The sequence below is a fragment of the Haliotis cracherodii genome, unplaced genomic scaffold (genome assembly GCF_022045235.1).
Source record: "Haliotis cracherodii isolate W230 unplaced genomic scaffold, xgHalCrac1.p SCAF_2, whole genome shotgun sequence".
NCBI lineage: Eukaryota > Metazoa > Mollusca > Gastropoda > Lepetellida > Haliotidae > Haliotis > Haliotis cracherodii.
Window position 1 is genome coordinate 75,263,601 of NW_027266275.1, and position 23,450 is coordinate 75,287,050.

Here is a 23,450-nt window from a genome sequence, read left to right on the forward strand (position 1 = left end):
GCGACCTATCATTGTAGAAAAAAAACAACGCAAGATAAACATATTTTTATTGCATATATAAGGTTTGTGTGCGCACTTGTGATGTGTGCGAAATACGCATCAGTCGGAAAGCGCACGTTAAATCTCCAAAGTAACTAACTAACTAACTTGTGATGTCCGTGTGCGAAATACGCTACAGTCGGAAAGCGCACGTTAAATCTTCTATATCAGTCAGACTTGTGATGTGTTTCATTCCCGGTCGCCTTATACACGGAGTATAGGATTTTGGGTTGATTTTTAAGGCGTGTACAGGGGGGTCGTCTTATACGTGGGGTCGCCTTATACACAGCGATATACGGTAGTGTTTGAATGACATTGTTTATATACATGTTACAAGTGCTGCTCAACAAACAGTGATGTGGAATACATAGTTGTTTGTTTTCTGTGTATGTCTTAGTTGGTATTTCTGCTATCCAAAATGTCTCATTGTTGATATAAATGCAATGTTTAATAATGCGAGCAAAGACCACTCGTATTTTTTTCTCATTTAATTCACGCTCGCGTTAATTTCAAGATTTACACTAGTCCCTGACAAGCACACTCTCTTGATAATGTTTATTCATGCTCAGTAATATTACAGCAATATGACGGTGGCCTACAAATAATCTGCTCCCGGCAAACCAGTGATTGAAATAATGAGCAAAGCGCCATCGGGTCCTTATCCATAGCCACAGTCACCGGCCCTTTTGACAATCATAGGTTGCATGGGGCATATTCAAAACTCAGAACCTCCACAGGGCTGCATCCAGAACAGTTGCTACGTAAGTCAAGATGTGTGGTTTCCTACCTCTCCCCACTGGCTGATGACAGCGGCGGTTTAGATGGAAGTCCCGACATCTGGGAAGACAGTTTAGTTTTAGCTGCTGTCTGCTGCTGCACTCGAACCTCCGCTGCATCAGCAAGGTGCATCAGTGTCTTCCTCTCCGGGCTCTCCTCAAAGTTTTTACAACCAACACACTTGCATATACTGGAGCACATAATCTTAGCCTGGAATCAAAGTAATCATTGTTACAGAAACAATAAAAACATGACATGAAGGATTCTTCCCCTTCCTAAGACAACCATTATCACTTTCACATGGAATTTAATCACATTTGCATGCAGACAAACAAATTCACAAACCATCAAATACATTTGTCTCCAATAACGATCCAAAGAATTAATGAATAATCATTATTTCCTCCCTTAGTATCGGAGAGAACAAACATGGAAATTAATTAATCAGTCTGTATATGCATGACAACAGATATGTATATAATCACGTCACAGATAGAGAATAGACGTCAGCTGCCATGAGGTTATTTCTTTGTTGACTTTGCTTATGAATTTAGCCCATGTATGTAGTGTCATCTCCTCTACAAGATGAGGAATGCCACCAAGTAAAGTCACATCTCTCACTTCGTTGTCTATACAATCTTCTATTTTAAGATATTGGTTAAAGCACAGTAAATCAAAAAGTTGCTCATAGAGGTTATTTCTTTCTTGCACCAGACTGTCACAGTTTACTAACTGGTGAAGTACAACATTGTTACATTCTTCTTCACACATCATACATATACCAGTTGTTATGGGTAAAATATCTAGTTTAACTAGAGCATATATTGGCCTGGTATTCATATTGTAAAAGTCACACATATTCCACAATCTGTGTGGAGCTAGTCTTTTATATATCATATTGAATGGTGGATAACATGGCTTTTGAAACTGTCAGTCCTGGTGGACTGGCAACTCTAAAAATTATCAGTCCCCCCTTATTTTTCAGTCCAAAATCAACAAATAAAAAAAAAACATGAAAATTACGTGGTTTTAATTCCTTCAACATCATGTTTAATGCAATGACGTCATCTCTGCAGCAACATAGTTAGATCTACACGTCATTCACACAAAGTTCACTCACAATTTTCACCTTTTTCTGAATATTTCAAGACTAAGTCGTTACAAATATATATATCACCTCGAAGCAAAGCGAAATGTTATTTCCTTGCCGTTAAAGTAGACGATGGGAAACCCTGATGCTAAGAGACAAGCTGACTTCATTTGAAAAATATACTTTTGTGAATATCGCCGATGTTTTGTTCAACAACAAATGTTTATAAGGTACTATATTTGCCGGTCCAAAGAGACTTGCAGTCACATGAAATACCAGTCCAAGCCTAACTTAACCGGTAAATACTGGTAATTACTGGTAAAAGGGAACATTGGGTTAGGCAGTAAATGAAAGAAACTAGCACAAAAACAATCTATGACAATATGCCATCTCCAACCTTACCTCGTAACATTCACAATAATTCTTCAGACATCCAGATCTCTTACAGTTACAGCCTTTATTGTGCCGCCTATCACCATCTACTTTGGCTATAAAAAAGACAATTATATGCTTGACAACTGGCAATGAACTTTCATTATAATAGGCAACATTACCATCAGTGCTACATGATTCCATTCCAGCTACTGGGTAGTTGACTTCACCAAACCTACTCTTATAACAAACTTCTGAGAGAAGGAGTTATTTTGTTGGAAGTTAAAAGCAATGAAAGAATACTAAGACTGGACAAAAACACAATGATCATGGTGAAACTTGTCCTACAACAACTTGCATACGAAGTGTCATACGAAACAAATTCATACATTTGCAGAAATTTTCCACCTAAGAAGATTATTTCCTGGTTAGTGCAAGCTTAAGGACATGTTCTCAAACACAGACTCTCGTTTCCAAACATTGTAATTAGCTGCGGCCCTTGCGACAAGCATGGAAGCACTGCCCTGCCCTGTAATCAGCTGCAGCCCTTGCAACAAGCGCAGAAGCAGGGCACTGCCCTGTTATCAGCTGCGGCCCTTGCAACAAGCGCAGAAGCAGGGCACTGCCCTGTAATCAGCTGCAGCCCTTGCAACAAGTGCAGAAGCAGGGCTCTGCCCTGTTATCAGCTGCGGCCCTTGCAACAAGCGCAGAAGCAGGGCGCTGTCGTGTAATCAGCTGCAGCCCTTGCAACAAGCGCAGAAGCAGGGCACTGCCCTGTTATCAGCTGCGGCCCTTGCAACAAGCGCAGAAGCAGGGCACTGCCCTGTAATCAGCTGCAGCCCTTGCAACAAGTGCAGAAGCAGGGCTCTGCCCTGTTATCAGCTGCGGCCCTTGCAACAAGCACGGAAGCAGGGCGCTGTCGTGTAATCATCTGTGGCCCTTGAGACAAGCATGGAAGCCGTCGATCTGCCCTGTAATCAGCTGCAGCCCTTGCAACAAGCGCAGAAGCAGGGCTGTGGCCTGTTATCAGCTGCTGCCCTTGCAACAAGCACGGAAGCAGGGCGCTGTCGTGTAATCATCTGTGGCCCTTGAGACAAGTATGGAAGCACGGCCATGCCCTATTATCAGCTGCGGCCCTTGCAACAAGCATGGATGCACGGCCATGCCCTGTTATCAGCTGCGGCCCTAGTTACAAGTATGGAAGCAAGGCCATGCCCTGTAATAATTGAGGGCCCTTGTGACAAGCATGGAAGCACGGCCATGCCCTGTAATCATTTGGGGCCCTCGTGTTATATGCCACCACACAAAAAACTACATCCACTTACATGTTTTTCCTATTTTTGGATGAAAAGCCATGGGGTTTCTATCAAGACAAGACTTGATTGCTCGAGAACGTTCCTCTTCATGCTCTAGGTTGTTGGCACAATTTGTACAGTTGCAGTTGTGACAGAATTCACCATTTGCAAAACAATCACAGTATCTGTGGACAAGAGAGGACCAGTCAGACATCGAGATGGAACAACAGGAACCTACATCTCCAACAGTAGTCTTACTTTAATCATTCTAATTAACAACAGACAAATAGACACTCAGGGAGACATACTCTTATTTAACTCTTTATTAGAATTTCATTCTTTAATGCCGCACACCAATATTCCAGCCATGTGACAGTGGTGTGTTACTTATCAAGTAACCAGATAATCTTGGTCGTTATGAGCTACATACAACGCTGTCATGATGACATGCAATCAACCACGACACAACCATTGTTGATCGTACAACAAGCATTGTTTGTTTGTTTGTTGTTTAAGGCCGCACTCAGCAATATTTGAGCTATATGACTGTGGTCTGTAAATAATCAAACTGGACCAGACAATCTAGTGATTGACATAATGAGCATCAATCCACACAATTGGGATACAATGACATGCAACAACCAAGTCAGGGAGTCTGACCACCTGATACTGTTAGTAACCTCTTAGAAAAGCATAGTCACTTTTTACAGCAAGCATGGGTTGCTGAAGACCTATTCTACCCCGGCTGTTCACGAGTTAAAAACAAGCACAAGTTGCTGGGGACCTTATCTAACCCAGAATCCAAACAGAGTGCTGGATTTAACAGTCAGATACAAAGATAAGTGCAATACTTACAGCTTCAAGCACTGAGATTTTGTACAATTACATGGTTTTCTTGGCCGAGCACCAGTAGCTTCTAGCGTTGTTGTTCTGCAAAGCAAAGACAAAAATGATAAAATATCAATTTCAGTTTAAGTCAAAAGTCGTTGCCATGGAAACACGAAAAATAAAATTTTCAAAAATATCAAAATATCAAATGGCACCAGTTAACCACTAGACCTATCTATGTGCCAAGTTTGGTTAAGATATCTCTCATGGTATTGTGTGCTTCTCTGGAAAAGAAACATGATGGACAGCACCCATTCCTATATCCCTCTCCCACTTTGTGGTGAGGGTAATAATACATACTAGTAAACAGTAAAATGTCCTGTTACTGACCCATTCAGTGAGTTCCTGGCCAGCACAGATGCAGACACAGAGGGATCACTACTGGCTATAGGAATGTAATCTCTCTGCTGCGTTTGCTGGGACTGCTGAGACGCCACCTGTATCGTCTGCTGTGGCTGTTGCTGTTGTTGTTGCTGCTGCTGCTGCTGCTGACTTGACTGGTTAGACTGCTGCATCTGCTTTTGAATCTATAAACAATATGTCAATGTAATGTTCAGATTGAATTCACTCATGTCAATAAAGTCCAGCAACCTAAAACAGGTGTTTCTTGCTGTCAGACCTTAGTACCAAAAGAATCTTAATTGTTGTTAACACCGCACTCACCAATTTCAGCAGTTTTGTAACATTTGATGTCCGAATAAAAATATTTTCTTCATTGCTATCCTGTAATTTTGTGACCGTTGACATGGCCCCACCACTGGGCCATATCAACGGTCACAAAATTACAGGATAACAATGAAGAAAATATTTTTATCATGTTTATTCGGACATGAAATAATACAAAACTGGTTAGTAAGGTCAAGGATTATTTTTAAGATAACCAAGTTTGTTACGTGAGTGTGTGTTTAATGGAAATAATTGAGAAAAAACAGTTGCCAAAATGATGGTTGATGGACTAAAGCAAAGCCCATCTGCCAGGGAACAGGACGAGTCACAAGGTCTCGGATGACATCCTAAGATGTGTAGACTGTACAATGCAAGTGAGTGAGTGAGTTGTGTTTAACGCCGCTTTTAACAGTATTCCAGTTATATCACGGCATGTAAGCTTAATGGAGGAGGAAAGCCCGAAGTGATGCAGGTCTCCGATGTTCACCACTTCGCTGAAACCCACAAGCACGGGTAGAGTGCTTACAAACCTAGAAACATAATCAGGGCAAACCGGGATTCGAATGAATGAATGAATGAATGAATGAATGAATGAATGAATGAATGAATGAATATTGTTTTACGCCTCATCAGCAATTTTCCAGCTATTCACGGCGAACCGGGATTCGAACGTACAATCATAGGTCGCCTTAAACAACTGGGCCACCCGTGCCCATACTATGCAAGTCTCTTTCCTAATGTGTTTAAGTACCACAGCAATTCACATATTCCATTGCAATTGCATATCTGTGTTTTAACATGGATGAATGAAAGGTGGGTTAGTTTTGACCCCATTTTCTTTTAATGTTAGAAACAAATGGTATCATGAGAACAAGGACCGTAATGTCTCCCTGTCTTAAAATATACAACTCAAGAACACCTAATCTGTCATGGCTGGCAGGCATTTCAACACACAGCTTTCCTGATGTGGCGTTACTTACCTTGTCTTGTGTAGTACCGTATTTTCTTGAGTATAGTGTGCACTTTTTCCAAAAAAAAACAGCTGTGTAGAAGGGGGTTGCGCATTATACACGAATTAATGAGTTTTGATGTTTTTCCCCCCATGGAAAGACATTACCGTGAGCATGTAACACCGGAAATACCATGTCAACAAATCCATACTGAAGTTCGCAAATTATTCATGTAATTACACTGTCTGGCTATAAAAGTGTTCTTTGTTTATCTGGACTTATGTTTGTAACTTATTTCATTAATTTTATTCAAAATTCCTTTTAATATTGTTTTAATTAATTTCGGCGAAATTGAGTGTGAAGCTATCGGAAGATTGCACAACTCACCGTTATTAACAGCAACCACGGTCAGATTGCCGCAATTGACGCCTTGAAACGAACTTTAGTTGACAGAGAATGGATACATATATCATACATGCTATACTTTGATTCGTTAAAAGTCATATTTGTTTTTGTTGGACGATTATATGTCAACAGGTAATTCTCGCGATCACGTGCACGGGGGCCTTGACGGTGACTGGTCAGACTGGTTCCATGTAAAATATAATACCCAGCAATAGTGATCAGCTGCTTCGCTTAGGGTTATTATTATTTTAAATATGTTTAGTAAAAGCTGCATCTAAATTAACAAGATATTGGAATATATTATTCCTGATAAAAAAAACTAGTTTCAGATACAACTTTTGCAGATCCTTGCTGTAAAAAAAAAAAATACTGTAAAGTTATATCATTGGGTGTGTCTTGACCGAATCACCGGTAGATTCCAAGAAAACGTGTGTACAGCTGATTGCTGTGTCCGGCTTAGTTTACGAGAAAATACACAAGGTAATCTTAATCCCTGGATATAATACAATGCCTAGCTGAACAAAAAATACCATTTAAACGGTAAATCAACATGTCTGGTGATTTCTTATCTCAAATTTCGAATTTGTACTGACAAAGTTTCTCATCACCCGTTCGTTTGCCGGACTTCGCTGAAGAGGTACTGTGTAATGTTTTTCTGCGCATAATATTCAAATTTCTTTTTTTCCAAAATATTTAACCCGCTAGAGGGGGGTGCGCATTATACATGTGTGCGCACTATACCAAAGAAAATACGGTATATTTACTGGAAGTTGTTACCTTGTCTTGTGTAGTATATTTACTGGAAGTTGATTGAACATGATGTCTCACCTGAGTGACATATGTGGCTGGCACAAGGGCAAAGCCTTGTAGTCCCTGTATGTTGCCACCAGCAGAGAGGATGGTGGCCCCAGATGGCAGGGCTGTCACGCCCCCCTGTGAAGACACCTGGACACTGTGTCTCAGCTGGGACAGGCTCTGGTTTGTTGCTGTCCTCACTGTGTTCACTGCGTTTGGGGCCGGAAGCAGAATACGCTGTACATTTTGAGAACCAGCTGAAACCCCTGACTTGGCTACCTATGGAAATAAGGTGAAGTCATGAATGGACTTCCAACTGTTCAAATGTTCCAACAAAAAGAGTTGGGTAAAGGCCATAAATCGTTTCGTTAAACATAGTTACACAGATTCAAACCTCTTGAATCAATTTAAGTTTCATTGGTCAAATGGTTTACAGTGGCAAGAAATTCATTTGCTGAAAAATTGGGAGCAGGGTCAAATCGCAAAGTTACAAAAAAAAGGTAAAAAGAATGACAACAATGTACATGTTGAGCCCCCTACTGACTTCACATATACTATAGGCTTCACAACTTGAAAAAGATTGACGAAATATCACGATTATTAATTAACAAAGATAGCTGCATGTGTACTAATACTCAAAGTATAAACAAGCCATTCCGGCGATTAGGAATATTATTTACAGAATGACAAAAATGGCAAAGTGCATTCTTCAAGAAATATATTTGCCAGCAATAACATGACCACTGACTTTTGATCACGTGGTTACAATGCAGGCAAGGATCGACAGTCAGGTCACTGCGAGCAGTTATATTCAGCAGTGTGTACATCTCAAACTAGGTTACTGACGACAAGATTATATGTAGTAGATAGACGCTGCATCCAAGTCTACACATCAGTCAATGAATACATTTGTCATGCACAGCTGCACCAGTAGCTTAAAGCCAGACACCCAAACAGGTTTGTTTTGGAAGCCAATACAGAAACTGTGACTTCAGCAATTTCAATTGGATATCGAAATACTTCCTACACATATCTCTTTTATAAACTGACTTCATGTTTCTTGGAAAATTGATATTTGTAATAAAATCACAATCAATTTTTTTATATTACTTGCCCTTTAGACACACTCTGCTGAAAACCACGAGCTCAGATATTGTGATGACAAACCAAAACAAATAATCAGGGAGAACTGGGATCTGAACCCATCTTTGGTTTCTGGCACGCCTGAAGGACATACATGTTCACAGCGATTTGCGGCAAACTTAACCATCGGTGCCCCCAAGGAATTATGAATATAGACTTCTGTATGAAGAGAGGAATTTGTACCAGTTGTGTTGACTGTACAGGGAGGGTTATCTTCACTTGGGAAGTGCTGGGTTGAGAAGCAGTTGTCAAGGAGGCTGGGGCAATGGGCCGCCCTGTCTGTATCACCTGGGTAACTGTTGTGGAGGGTTTCGACACTGCAACAAGCAAAAATACATTTAATGAATAAACAGCTGAATACAAAACACAAAGAACCAGACGTGCTTAATGCAGTGTGTTTACCGATATGAATGACACATATCAGGGATCTGTCTCGACCTGCTTAGAGGCCGATATTCAGGCACAAGTTTGCAGCAAATGTCTAAAAAATCCCAAAATGGAATCTTAAAATATTTCCCAATTCATGCTGTTATAGTTGTAACTAATGTTATGGTACAGGTGACTTGTATTTAATCGATAGCAGGACTTTTGCAGAGGCTTTAATGCTTAATTTTACATTGCATTGTATACAATGTTAAAATTCAATATTAAAATCAAGTCAAATCATCTTAATCCGATTCGGATGGTTGCATAGGATTATGTCGGATTAACAACTATGTTGGATAAACAAAATTAAGTAGTCAACAATTGGACAACTACGATACCAACATGTTATAATAAAAAAAAATTACGAATGGTTGTCCTGACGTGGCCTGTAATGGGATGTCCTCAGTGGTAGCGAAAACTTATTACTGATTTTAATGAGACTGAGGTAATCCTGTTTTGTTTAATCAAAGCATTAATTGTGTATTGTCAATTTTTTCTCTGCAGTCATTGTAATATACAGCTACTAGCCGACTCGTCCCACGTGAAAACACAGGCTGTGTACATGTAGGCAGATGACCATGGAGTATGTTCATCACTGTTGGATTCACAAGGTTGCTTAATGAGTGATTTCGGTAAATTGCTGCTTATTAGGTATGGCGGAGTCAGAGTGCGAGACTGTCAGATTGATGGGTTTAAACAGCACTGATATAAAAATCCTAACTTTGAACAAAAAATTATTTTTTACCCCAATTTGCCTGCCAAGGGCACTTAGTTTGGAATATCAAGTAAATCTCTACATCCATTCCCTAATCTTCTGCCAAACTCATCACCAAATTATATCATCTAATTGATAATCTTCAAGCAGTTTTCAAACTTAAGGGGTCCTGGGCTTCTTCTGGTTTGCTGTTACAGTAGTAGAATGTAGAGATCCTGTCCTTAATTTTGAACAAAAGGATCAGGACAACAAATTCCTGATTTATTTGAAACACTGAAGAGCATCCAATCCCAAATTCTAAACAAAAAGAATCCTGACAGCAAATCCTGATTTATTTGGAACATGGAAGAGCATCCCAATCCTTAATTCTTAACAAAAAGAATCATGACAGCAAATCCTGATTTATTTGGAACACGGAAGAGCATCCCAATCCTTAATTCTGGACATAAGATCATGGCAACAAATTCCTGATTTATTTGGAAGACGGAAGATCTTCCCAATCCTAAATTCTAAACAAAAAGAACCATGACAACAAATTCTTGATTTAACTGGGAATAGGGAAGAGCATCTGCCAGAAAGCAGAAATTCTTGATTGTGCCATCTGACTGAAGCCACGAGGGTAAGCAACCTGTCTGTCAGAAAGAAGCAATATTTCAGTTGATCAATAAGGAAGTAACAACTAGCTGCGAGTAATTACTGACTACCAGTCATAAACAAATTAATTGGTGCAAGAGTGGACAATATTCACACATACACAATTCTGTATTTTGAACTTAATTATTCTAGATATCATATACGATAGAAACTGAAGAAAAAAGTATTAAATGTCAACCCTACAACCTCGGACCCCAATGAGAATATTTTATGAAGTACTTTGAAAATGAAATAGTGACACCATTCCAACTGTTTTATGAAAAAGGCACCTACCTGTAGCAGTAGAGGTTTGAGAGGCAGGGCTGACTAGCCTCACGTAATGAAACTTGCTGCCGGGGACTTGTATTTGCTGTACATTGCTTGCCCCTCGGATCTGCATGGGGCGAAACACGGGCTGAGCAGGGGCGAGCTGTGGATGACTCTTCGTGGACACCGATTGAGCCAGTACATTAGTCTTCTAGCAATGAAGCAGAAAGCACAATCACATTATGCACCTGACAAATGTAATTCACTCAAGTCTTTCCACTGAGTGGCACATGAAAACCATTTCCATCACACAACACTAATTGAATCAGGAAACACATCCTAAATGAAATCAAATATTTTATGTGGCAGTACATACTAAAGTTTATTTCTGATGGTTGTTAGTGGCAGCTAATTGAAGTGCTTGTAAAATAGAGTGACCTCCCTTAGTTGTTCACAGCCCAAGGTCTGCCCCATTGCTTGACACTTCAGTTACACTCCTTGTATGAAGAGCTCAGATGTGAGGAATTTGTTTAGTTTTCGATTCACTACCTCATTTGAGACGCTTCACGAGGTAACACCACCAGTTTCTGGGAGGCTGCTTGTACCTATATAAGAGCGAGATGAGTGCAATTGGACGCCTTCTATGATCTGACTTATGTCTTATCTACCTGCCCAGGGCGGCAGACAGGATACCTATTGGAAAACATTGACTTGTTACCATTTCCAACACTGTCTCCTGGATTCAAGTCACACAAAACATTGACTTGTTACCATTTCCAACACTGTCTCCTGGATTCAAGTCACACAAAACATTGACTTGTTACCATTTCCAACACTGTCTCCTGGATTCAAGTCACACAAAACATTGACTTGTTACCATTTCCAACACTGTCTCCTGGATTCAAGTCACACAAAACATTGACTTGTTACCATTTCCAACACTGTCTCCTGAATTCAAGTCACACAAAACATTGACTTGTTACCATTTCCAACACTGTCTCCTGGATTCAAGTCACACAAAACATTGACTTGTTACCATTTCCAACACTGTCTCCTGGATTCAAGTCACACAAAACATTCAACAGTGTGTGTGTGCCCCCGAAAACTATTTGAACCATATTGTGGAGCTCTCTAGTTGAAACTTTGGGGGGGGGGGGGGTAAATTGTCTTAACACAGAGATGTAGGAATGATGACAAAAGCTGAAGTTCCAATGGTGATGTATATATTCCAGATAATGTTGAGACTTATGTGAGGCAAGGCAATTCAGAATAAAATTAAAATATGATGTTTAAAATACACGCCTGCCCGACTGTCTGATACGGGGCTACTTTGCTGACAGACAGTCAGTTTTCAAAAGTCAAGCTATCATTGTATTCCCTTAATTTCCTAAAAGTTCTAGTTTTAATATAGTGTAACAGGAAAATTAACTGTAAACGTTAAACACATTATTCAGTCACCTCCGCGTATGTTGATTATCAAGTTTCTGTCCAAATACTTTTCTTACCTTCACCCTTTTGTTACTTTTGTTTGATACTGATAGTCCAGAAAGTTCTGGACTGGCAACATATTATCTGGTCTGATAACTTTGCGAAATTGCCAGTCGGGTTGTCTGACTGAAATTTGGGGGAATATTACACACTGTTTTTATACAAGTTGTTTTGAGCGAATAGGTGTGAGATTACTGTGGCATTGCCTGAGAGCTTGAGTTTTGTTGAAAAAGTGTGAGTCTTATGCCAAATGTACGAGAATTACCAAATATAAAACAAATATCACATCTGACTTCTACATTTCATGAACTTGACAAATTACAGGTATCAAATCAGAGTTGGAAGCCTCCAAAGTGAAAACACACGTTGGGATAGAAAAGTCCCAGAAAGTTCACCAGTCGAAATAGTGGAAACATATCTGAACACCCACTTAACGTTTGAAATTGGACTTGCATTTAGATCATCTCCATTCTACCAGGACAAAAAAGAAAGAAGAGAGAAGTCTTTGCCAACAGCAAGGGTGATGAGTGATGTGGCATCAATTGAGTTAAATATATTTTGGTAGGTTGAATGGACAAATCTGGGTTGAACAATGTTTACTTTAATCGGCATGTTTGTTTCATATACCCAAACCATAATTTACACCATTATACTTCAACCACCTCAATAAAAGACAACAAAATAATCCAGCACAGATAGTCCTCCCTGGTGAATATGAAAGGTCCCTTGCAAACTTTAGTTCTAAAGTACACAGTACACACATTATGATATCATATTCTAGAGACAAGAAGTCCAAGACTTGTCACGACATGAAAGGTGTGATATTGCGTATGTTTTAGCACAGTGACGAAAGTCAAATATAGATATCATTGATGTCATTTCAAGTCATTGTTTCAGTTTCTGACCAGATTATATTGCAATACTTGCTCTAAATACTCCAGGACACTAAATACTGAGCAACCTTTATGAAGAAAAATCAATATTCTGAATTTCCAACCAGATCTATTCGCATCTATAAAATATTTGCAATGTGGTGATGCTGTTATTGCTAACAACATGGTCTAACATAGATAACCGATACCAGTGAGGGCCAATCCTAATGTAGAATTCTAGCACGACTTGGTAGAATCACTATTTGTTCGGGTACTGAATGTGTTGAAAACAGCCTCCTTTCAATATCTGCCTGGCCCTTGAACTATTTAAAACTGATCAGTTAGCCTGGTTTATAAGATGTGATCTGTTAGTAATGAGTTATCACTAGACCAGAACTGTCAACATGGCAGAATTTTTGTCAATAGCCTCTTCTCCTCTTGACCCACTTTACAGTTGAGTCATGCATTCAGCCAGTAGGTTACATTCAGGATGTTGATCTCAGTGTAAGTACACAGTAAATGGAGTGGTTTGAATCAAGAACAAACACTGGTTGAATGAGTTTGCTTATCTAATGCACTGCTTTCAAAATTCATTTTCACTAGTGGAGATTCCGAGTTAGAATAATTCAATATAGGTCCAAGCCACCTATGCTGACCTCCCTGGGGGATTTCTGGGTAAGAGTTATACAATATAGGTCCCAGCCACCTATGCTGATCTCCCTGGGGGATTTCTGGGTAAGAGTTATACAATATAGGTCCCAGCCACCTATGTTTGTCATAAGAGCCGACTAAATGGATCGGGTGATCAGGTTCGGTTAATTGCATGACATCATATTCCAAGTGTATGGATTGATGTTCTTGATGTCAATCACTGGATTGTCTGGTCCAGATCTGATAATTTACAGATTGTCACCATGTAGCTGGAATGCTGCGGAATGGGGTGTTTAAACCAAAAACAATATTCAATATTCAAAGCTCCAGATGACTTTTTGAGCAATGGCGATTTTACTCTTGGTTTTCCCTTTTAATTGGGTTATTACATTTTTCATTGGGTAACCAATATTTCTTCACCCATCCATTCATCTCTCTATTAGGTTTTTCCCAAAATAAGTGAAAATTTTAAGATTTAAAAAAAAATATGAAATAATGTTTTAGATGTATATAACTGTTCTAAATATATAGGCTCGATTCAGAAAGTAAATTAGCTCATAATTGTACACATGCTGAAAAAGCTTCATTGGATATTTACGCGTGCTGTTTTTATACATTTGAGTTTTTCATTTAATGCATGCGTTTCTGTACACAAGGTAATTGAAAGTAATTGGGTTTTGGATATTTTTGGGGAGTAATCTACGCAGCTGATCTATAGCTCTGAAATTCAAGCCTATTTACCTTATGCAATTGTATCTGCTTGTAAATGAACACAAGAATAGTCTTCCATGGTAAATGGGTTGAAACAATACTACTGGCACTGTAGCTCTCCTGGAAATGTAGTCAAAAGTTTAAAATATTGACAAAGAGGCCCACTCAGTAAACGCATTGTCAGCATTGACTAGGGCTTGGACAATACACCAACTGTGCGATCCGATACGTATGCGTGGTGCGAAAACCATCTTTTTCATAGACAAGATTGCCAAATACCTGGCACACTACTACTACATTAACAGTTGGCAGTGTCAGGTATGGCACAATGGATAAAAATATTTATACTAATTTCCTTCATTTAAACTAGTAATTAGTGTTTGGTGTAACACTTATTCAAGAAAACATTTAAGGTAAGAATCGATACTTTTTACTTAAGTGTGCGACTGTGATCGATACTTGTATCGCAAAGTAAAAAATCATGATCCACTAAAATGTAACACTAAAATCTATGAATTTGAACATCCCTTTCAGATAAGAATTTTACAGTGATTTTGAGAAAATATAAGAGCATGTTAAGAACAAGGTCAAATTTGAATATATCGTAGTAAAAACTAAATAACAGAATGTATGTGTTGAGTCCCACAATTAACAAAAGACTGCCGTCATGTAGCTGGAATGTTGCTGAGTGTGGCATTAAACAACAAACAAACAACCATTTCAAATGTATTTCTTGCATAGTTTCATATGCAGAGATTAAGATTACCGTGTGTATTTGTCTCGTAAAGTAAACACAAAATTGCAGCTGAACACACTTTTTCTCCCAATCTACCAGTTGATTCAGTAAAAAAATATCCAATAATAGACCTGAATTTTCTTTGGATGCAATGGTCAGAATTAATAGTATCCAAAACTATTACTTTAACAGGAATAATGTATTCTAGTATTATTATCTTATACAATTTAATACCTCACTTATCCAGGTACTAATGTCTGCACAAATGTGGAATATTTGTCCCCCAAAGAGTATTCCATTTGCATTCTTGTTATTATTCTCAACTCCCTGGGGAGAATACAACCAAAGCTGCCTACAGGTGCTGGAGAGCTTTTACATTCACTTCACATATTGTGTACCCATGTATAGAGAACAAACGAGCGACAAACATGGCTATTTAAGTTTCTTATACACGGCCAGAGCTCAAGCTTTTGGTTATTTGGGTATTTTACCCAGGGGTATGATTGTGATTGGGTATCCACAATTTTTAGAGGGTATTCAAATTATTATTACCCACCTGTTTCTTCACAATTGGGTATTTTAACTTGAAAACCTGTTTCGTCAAAATCCCTGGAAATCATGTAAAAGTAAATGAACAGTTGTATACCCGTTTGCACCTCTCTGGGAAGCCATCTTTGTTTGCAAAACCTACCATTGTAAGAAGGGTGTTATCTTTTAACAAACCAATCAGCCACTGTTGAAGATACATTGACTAGGCACAACATGCTTTTTCAATTGGAATCTATGGGCATTCGAGTTTTTTCATCGCACAAGCTTTTCTGATTGTAATAAGTCAGCATTAAAATAGCTGCAAGAATCACTTGAACATCCAATGAAACAGTTGTACCAAAGAGTGAAAGGTTTGTTAATGAAGTTTATCAAGTACAATCCAGTGTCAGTTGAGCATTGCCTCTTTACGACTTGCCACGCTGATCCATTCTAAAGACCTTCAGAACATGCTTGACTGGACTACACAAATACACTACACCTGCCTTCCAGTGTCTATTCTCCGGCACACAGTCCTGGCCAAATGCCCAAGTTATGGACAAATACAGTGACATGAAAAGATTGCAACTTTGATTTTCAAACAGACTGCAGCATGTTTTATATAAATTCCTAGGCCATTTGACGGGTTACAGCTTCAGCCAGCCCACATACTTGACTCAGTCACACTAGCATTCCAGAGGCATGTGTACATGGTGTATGAGAGCTTAAAAAAGTATCACAATTTGCATTTTGTTGTATTCACAGATGACACAAACACAGCATTAACCATAAAGTAAAGAGCCCTTGTCATAACCCTAATGCTAATAGTTTAACAAAGGTATAATTTATCCATACCTTCCCGATGTCAACAGAAGCTTTCAGTACTTATTATTCTATTTATACTGACAGTCAGCGTACATAGTGTAGACTTTCTGTATTAAACAAAAAACATTTCCATTACTACAAATCACAATGGAAGTTCATTCTAAGTTGTGTTTACATAGCCTGGTTACAGGGACTTATCTAGACCTGATCAGAGGCTGTTATTCAGCTCCAAGTCTGAAGCCAACGTGAGTGCAAATTACCAAATTGAAATTACAAGTTCCCAATTCATGTAGTTATAGTTATTACCACAGATAACAACCATTATGGCTTTGGTGAGGTGTTAAAGACTATTACATCAAATGCATTGTTAAAACAGCTCCTAATCTGAGAAAATAAGAACTTTAATCAAAATCCCAATTTTGAAAGAATTTCCATTTTAACTCAATTTCAAAGACTGTGTCTGACTGGTTCATCTCAGAAAGCAGAAAAATTGTTGGAGGTTACAATCTACCAAAATGGCGATATGACAAATGCTGTTGCACTAATATAGTGAAGTTCATGCACGTGTGTGTGTGTCTGCTTGTACTAGTCCAGACTGATGCTGATTGATGGTGCTAGCTCACTGAGATACCATGCCACAGTTTAACATGAATGCCCCACTCAGACTCTCCGGCGGACACTACCACCAGACCATGGAGGCGGCCCAGACAAAGAAGAAAAGGAAAGAGATAAGAAAAGTGACCTTATGATCATGACAGACATCAACGAGACAGAAGTTTAAATCCAAAAGGAAATCTGAATTGTCATGGCTCATTACCACTGATTCATGTACTGCAAAACATGTAGGCCATGTTGTCCTTTTTATTCCAAGTACATAGACCCTCATCATACGAGAAATACAAACTGTCATCTCCTGTTGAAGGGTTGTAAAAATGATGATTTGTTTGTAATCTACTCTAGCATACATAATGGTATGAACAAATGAGGCCTCAAACATTCAAGGTGGGCTAGTTATAATTTTCAGTCACAAGCCTGTCTGGCTTGTTGAGAATAAAGTTATTTCAGACACTGCACAGGAGACAACTACAACTACAGTACAAGGACAGTTTGTATGTTTGTTGTTTAACGCCGCACTCAGCAATACTCCAGCTGAATGACGGAAGTCTGTAAATAATTAAGTCTGGACCAGACAATCCAGTGATTGACATCATGAGCATCAGTGTATGCAATTGGGATATGATGACATGTATCAACCAAGTCAGTGAGCCTGACCACCCAATCCCATTAGACACCTCTTACAACAAGCATAGTCACCTTTTACAGCAAGCATGGGTTGCTAAAGACCTATTCTAACCCGGATCTTCGCAGGTTTAGTGAGTGCTGACAGGGACCTAATTGCATGTACAACAATATTCCTTGAATACTCAAAAACACATTGTTTTTCTGAAAAACACTTAGTGTCACAGGATGGATGTCAAAAGTGTTGAGCTAAGACCCAAGTGTTTCGCTTATGTCTGTGCCTAAAGAAAATGTCAAAGAGAAAACCTGCATCAGAGATTCTCAAAGGTGACGACCAAAGTGTTTCACATGAAATTACTCTTATTTTACGCCACTGATTACTCAAAATTTTCAATCAGGGTTGGCCTCTCTGAATTTGGCTGATTGACATGTTTCTAATGGGACCAGACAATCAAATGACACTTCAATGGTTTGGTTAATTAAAGTAAACAAAGTATTTTGTTTTATCAAATAAACAAAGTTTTATGTTCTATGCCAGTGATACAGGATTCAGCGGGAGCATCCATTTTATGAACTGATTCAAAGAAATCATTTTTCAAAACAGATGGCCTATGATTCTCCAGGTTGTCAAGGAGGCTCATTTATGAGTTTCATAATTATTTTATCAACTATTGCAGTTTGTTGTAGAAATAATTGGTACAGGCCTTGAGGTCTTCCGAGGTAATTACAGTAAAACAAAGTGAAACAGCTGAAGAACAGCAAGCTATATTTGTGGCAGCCAACTACAGTCAAGTCCCATTAATCCGACATTGTTGGTTGCATATGATTATATCGGATAAGCGAGTATGTCGGATAAACAAAATTAGGTATTATCAACGTTCGTGATCGAAAATTGGAAAACTACACGATAGATAACGATTCAAACATGTTGTAATAAAAAAAGGAAAAAGGAAATATTCATAATGTTGTGTTACATTGTTCGCGGAATGTTTTCTAATCATGCAACCTCTAAAGTTTAACACAAAACACAAAGTTTATCTCTGCAGCCGTTTAAATATGCAGCTACTCGTCGACTCGTCTCTCATCAAAACACGGGGCTATGTACTCGCGGGCAGATGACCATGGAGTATGCTGATCACCGTGTCAGATTAACGAGACTGATTAATGAGTGATTTCAGCAAAAGGTTGCAAATTAGGTGTGTCGGAGTCGGAGTGCGAGACTGTCGGATTGCACTGATTTAATCGGTTCCCATCATTTGTGTTGGATAAAGCCGATTGTCGGATTAACGAGTGTCGGATAAACAAGACGACTGTACAGCCCTAATGTCCCCATGGGCCAAGCATCGACTCCTCATTGTCTTTGTTCATGTAGTTTCCTTGGCTTCTTATTGAAAAAGACCCCTTTTTTGTCAACGAAGGGTCTATTGGGCCCTTCAATGAACAGGTCTTGGGAGCAGTGCAAGAGAAACTGGCAATGATCAGTTTTACAATAAGCAGTTACCTTGATCTTAGACCATGTAGACTGATGTTGACAAAAAGCTTTAAAAAGTAGTGCAAATATTAGGGGTGAAACAATGCATCAATGCACTGGAGCACAGGCGCATCATGAGTTTTCATGTGATGATATGAATCACTTTACCTTTTTTTCTGTATCAATACAAAATGATACACTTGCTAAAATAACTTTTTATTGTGAAATGTGTTGTAATTAGGGTTTCAAGTTCATTACGAAAAATAGCTGCTATGAACATGTGTCCACAGCTAGCTTTACCTTTTTAACTGCTCTGAAAGAAGTTTCCACAAGATTTGATGTAAATATGCATATTGCGATAAGTATCGTATTGTGAACTTGCTGTATCATTTCAACCGAAGGAAATATACTACAAATTTGGCAATAAAACTATTGAATTCTTTTTGAGAATGTTTAACAACAAACCCTCATACCGGAGCATGACCTCATGACTTAAACTTTAATAAAATGTGACAAAAGATTTCTGTGAGGAAATTTAGAAGATATCAAGGCTAAAAAAAATATTTTCTTGCCTTCTCATGCACTGCCAAATCATCATAAAACCCACTGCACGTTGCATTTTTAATTCCATTTTGAAAAAAAATATCTGTAAATATTCCATGTCTCAAACTCGTGACCAGCAATACAAATTGTTGCTAGTCCTATAGTCCTTGCCAAACTGCCCAATAGTTAGGTATCATAAGGACTAGTAGAAATTTGCCCTTTGTAAGGGTTTTGCTTTATGTTTTCATTAAAAGGACTAGTGGACTAAAACTGTTAGTTTCCATCACCACTATTGAATGCTTTCTTTCATCTGTAACTGTAAGTGTTATGAGCTTAATAAAATTAAAAATAGAGCCATACATCAGATTTGCGATTTAAGGTTCGCGTTTCCAGGCTGTCAACTGTCATTTTCAAGGTTTTATAGTTGGGTTAGCTTTATAGTTTTTTTAAATCCAGCATAATATATATTCAAGGCTTTTCAAGCTATTTTGGTGATTGTCAAGGTTTCTTAAGGTTGACACTGAAAATCAAGGCTTTTCAAGAGGGACCTCAAAGTTCAAAGCTTTTGATGCCTATACGTACCCTGGTAAAAGACACATTAGATAAAGGAAGCTGGTCACAGTTTGATTCAATTTTTTATCACAGGGATAAGTTGCTAATTTCAACTGGACTTGTCAGTTATGTAAACTTTGCTAACAACATGAAAATGCAATACACCGGTATGTTACAAACATTGTGATACTTTTCATTGGTATTCCAAATTGGGGTATATCTGTCAAACTGTGCACCTCCACCGCCTGCCATCGGCACTTACTGACTTAGTTTAGAATCCTAAATAAATACCTGGTATCATCTCAAATCATAGACACAATAACATTTGAGTCACAAAATTTCACTGCCTGCCATATATTTTCAGCTGGTTGTACCTCCTGGTCAGCACAAGATTAATCTGAAACATCAATGAGAAAAGAAATTATTATTGGTCATGTTTGCTTACCCCATTGCCTTGCTTAATTATGAGTTTAGATGGAGACATTGTGATGGTTGCAGGTTTGGCCGCTGAAGTTGTGCATGTAGTATGCGTGCTTGCTAAGTCTGTGAATGTCCTTGCCATTACAGTGCCACTCGCTGATACTGTCATTAAACGTTGTGGAGATTTAGCTATAGACACAGGGATCATAGTAATTTTTGTAGGAGTTTTTGCAGGCGAGAGAGGGACTTTATTTACAGGGATGACTTTTGTAGGAGATCCTGGTAATGTTGCTAGCACTGTTTTCATAGGGGACACAATTCCCTGTGAGGTTATAGTCACATTTTTTGTAGGAGACTGAACGTGTGGCATCACATTTATCCCAGCTAGTGATTGCAATGAAACAGTCTGACCTGGCTGAACTTGAGCCATTTGCACAGGAACAGCCTGGGGCTGACTAGTCGTAGGGTTTTTAGTAATTATCACTTTAGTCACAATTGGATTGGTGCCAGATCCAGAAGACAGTTGCCTCTTGATCCCCACTTTGTCATTACTAGATGGCACCTCCACCACTGCTGTTTGCATTTGGTTGGCTCGAACACTGCCTGTATCAACCCGTATGGTCTGATGTCCACTATCCGTTCCCAAAACTCCACTGTTGCTAGGGGACTGTACAACAATAGTCTTGGTACCACCTGCAAAAGAATCCAGAGAACCACCAACACCAGGGCCTCTCAGATAAATGGTCTGTGTGCCTTGAAGTGCAGAAGATAATGATCCAATCAAACTGGTAGAAGGTTGAATCACAACAGAATCACCACTCGACACAATATCTTTTGGCTGCAACTTGTCAGAATCAACCCCAATGACTTCCACAGTCTTGATGTCCGACCCCGAACTATTTGCCTGGTCAGCACGTCCCATCAATGGAGTCAATAGAGACACACCCTCTGAAGAGATTGTTTTCACAATGGGAAGTGGTGTTGTGTCTACATTCACATTCTCAATAGATGTTAAGAGCAATCCATCTGTTTCGTCATTTTTGGTAATGCCTGAAAAAGATAAAACAAAGCTGTAGATATCCAAGCAGCACAAAGCTCAAAGAAAAATGCAACTCCTTAAAAGCAAATCAACAGGGAATAGCAATCAATGAATACCACACAAATTTTGATAAAGATACTTACTCCTGACAGGCAGTTTACCATTTCATATCAATGTAATTTCACAATTCACCTGACTTTTGAAATACCCTGAACAGTTATTATTTTTACACTGCATGACTACAAAATCTTCAATATCCTGTCAGTTTCAAACATTATTAAAGAAGTACTCATTCACTGAACTGTAAACATGGTAAACAGCATCAGATTCTAAAACAAGTATCAGTTTATAGATTCTCTGCAGTTGACTTCTAGACAATTTGTTTACATGACACGGTTATCAGGTTAAAATGCTTGTCTTTCCAGATGACCAAATGGATTGGAGGTTCAGGCCCAGTGCCTTGATTGAGCGTGTGTCTCTCAGTATTCCATCGGCGTGGAATGTTGTTCACTGGTCTGTCCGGTCCAAACTTGAACACTAACAGGCCACTGTCACATAGCTGGAATATTGCTGAGTGTGGCATTAAACAACCTAGAAAATCTAAGATACATAAACCTTGCAAAATTTAACATGCATAGTAATAGTGAAGGAATGTGAAATTTTACAAGTATTTTTTGGTTCAATTGTCCCAAAACATCCACAGGTCATGCCAACAAGACTACACCCAATGAACATGATTGAATTTTTGTTAAAAAATTAAAATACCGGTGATGCAGAGCAAACACATATTTTAGTTGTCCTGCACATCATACCTCTAGAGGAAAGACTTGATAACAATATACTTACATTCTCATAAGGGATTATTGTAAATTAATATTATTGATAAAACTTGAAATGAAAGTAAATATGCGAAAGCAATGAAACAGAATCATGAACCTGTACTGAAAATCGGCATTACATTGAAGAATTACTCATTACGATGAACTTGTAGCAAATCTTATCACACAAATCTCTACATAACAATAAAGAAAGAAGTATTTATCTCACTAATCAGGTTAGATAACAAAATACACCTGTAAATAAAGATAATTTCAATGTGCACTTATGTATGCTAATACAGAGAAAAATGCATGGCCTATTTCATTTGTATTTAATTCCTGTGACTTCTGCTGATCATAGTTTGTTAATATGGACATTTTCTTACAGTAAATTGTCTTTAAAACACTTGATCGGGATTGTTAACACAACCGGATACTTATTCCATATCTGGGACACGTAAACATTGCTTGAAACACGCGCCATTTGGAGATGAAAATTCAGGGAAATTTAAATCGCCGGGATGTTTTAGGAGTGGAATATGCCTGTACAACCTCAATAACAACCTATTATATCATATCGCACGTCTGAAAGCAGGATCGTTCCATCTATATTTGATAGAGAACAGGGGATTATTTGCATATTTCAGTACCTTACATCTCTATATCGCACCACTGTGCCATATTTACCAAATAGGGTTGGATGACATTGGAGGACGCATTACATGGCCGTTTGTATATTATTGCCGAATCGTCCTAATTAGTGATTTAGTTTTCCGTGAAAGCTCAACATGGCCTTTCAATTGTGGTCCGGGGCTCAGAAACCACGTACCTGATCTCTGAGCAGGCATTCTGTATTTGTTCAAAATCACGCGCCCACCATTACCATCCCATAATGTGGACACTCGGCATCATTTTCCGCGAAGACAGTCGCACGGATGGAATAATCTTTCCGCGATAATTGGCCGAATATACATTTTTGCATTAAATGATTGTGAAAATAAAGATAAAAGAATAGATGTGAAATGCCATGACACAGTGCAGTTGATTGGAGTCAGTACTAGTATCACCAATGGTAATAAATGTTTTATTTATTTTAGTG

General features: G+C 38.7%; 1 protein-coding gene across 2 annotated transcripts in view; it reads right to left on the minus strand.

Annotated features, from left to right (window-relative positions):
• The window catches only part of LOC139468518 (protein lin-54 homolog), a 30,499-nt gene extending 7,230 nt beyond the window's left edge, over window positions 1–23,269 (minus strand). The window contains exons 1-10 of one of the 2 annotated variants that reach the window (XM_071250523.1): window positions 23,181–23,269; window positions 20,520–21,544; window positions 10,489–10,669; window positions 8,604–8,737; window positions 7,311–7,556; window positions 4,792–4,988; window positions 4,429–4,503; window positions 3,604–3,758; window positions 2,309–2,394; window positions 827–1,026 (exon numbers count right to left, since the gene is read on the minus strand). In XM_071250523.1, coding sequence (XP_071106624.1) covers window positions 827–1,026; window positions 2,309–2,394; window positions 3,604–3,758; window positions 4,429–4,503; window positions 4,792–4,988; window positions 7,311–7,556; window positions 8,604–8,737; window positions 10,489–10,669; window positions 20,520–21,544; window positions 23,181–23,199 — 2,318 coding nt within the window. In that variant the 5' untranslated portion in view covers window positions 23,200–23,269. Of the gene's footprint in view, window positions 1–826; window positions 1,027–2,308; window positions 2,395–3,603; window positions 3,759–4,428; window positions 4,504–4,791; window positions 4,989–7,310; window positions 7,557–8,603; window positions 8,738–10,488; window positions 10,673–20,519; window positions 21,545–23,180 lie in introns of both variants that reach the window. The other variant, XM_071250522.1, reaches the window with a different exon arrangement.
• Window positions 23,270–23,450: the final 181 nt, after the last annotated feature.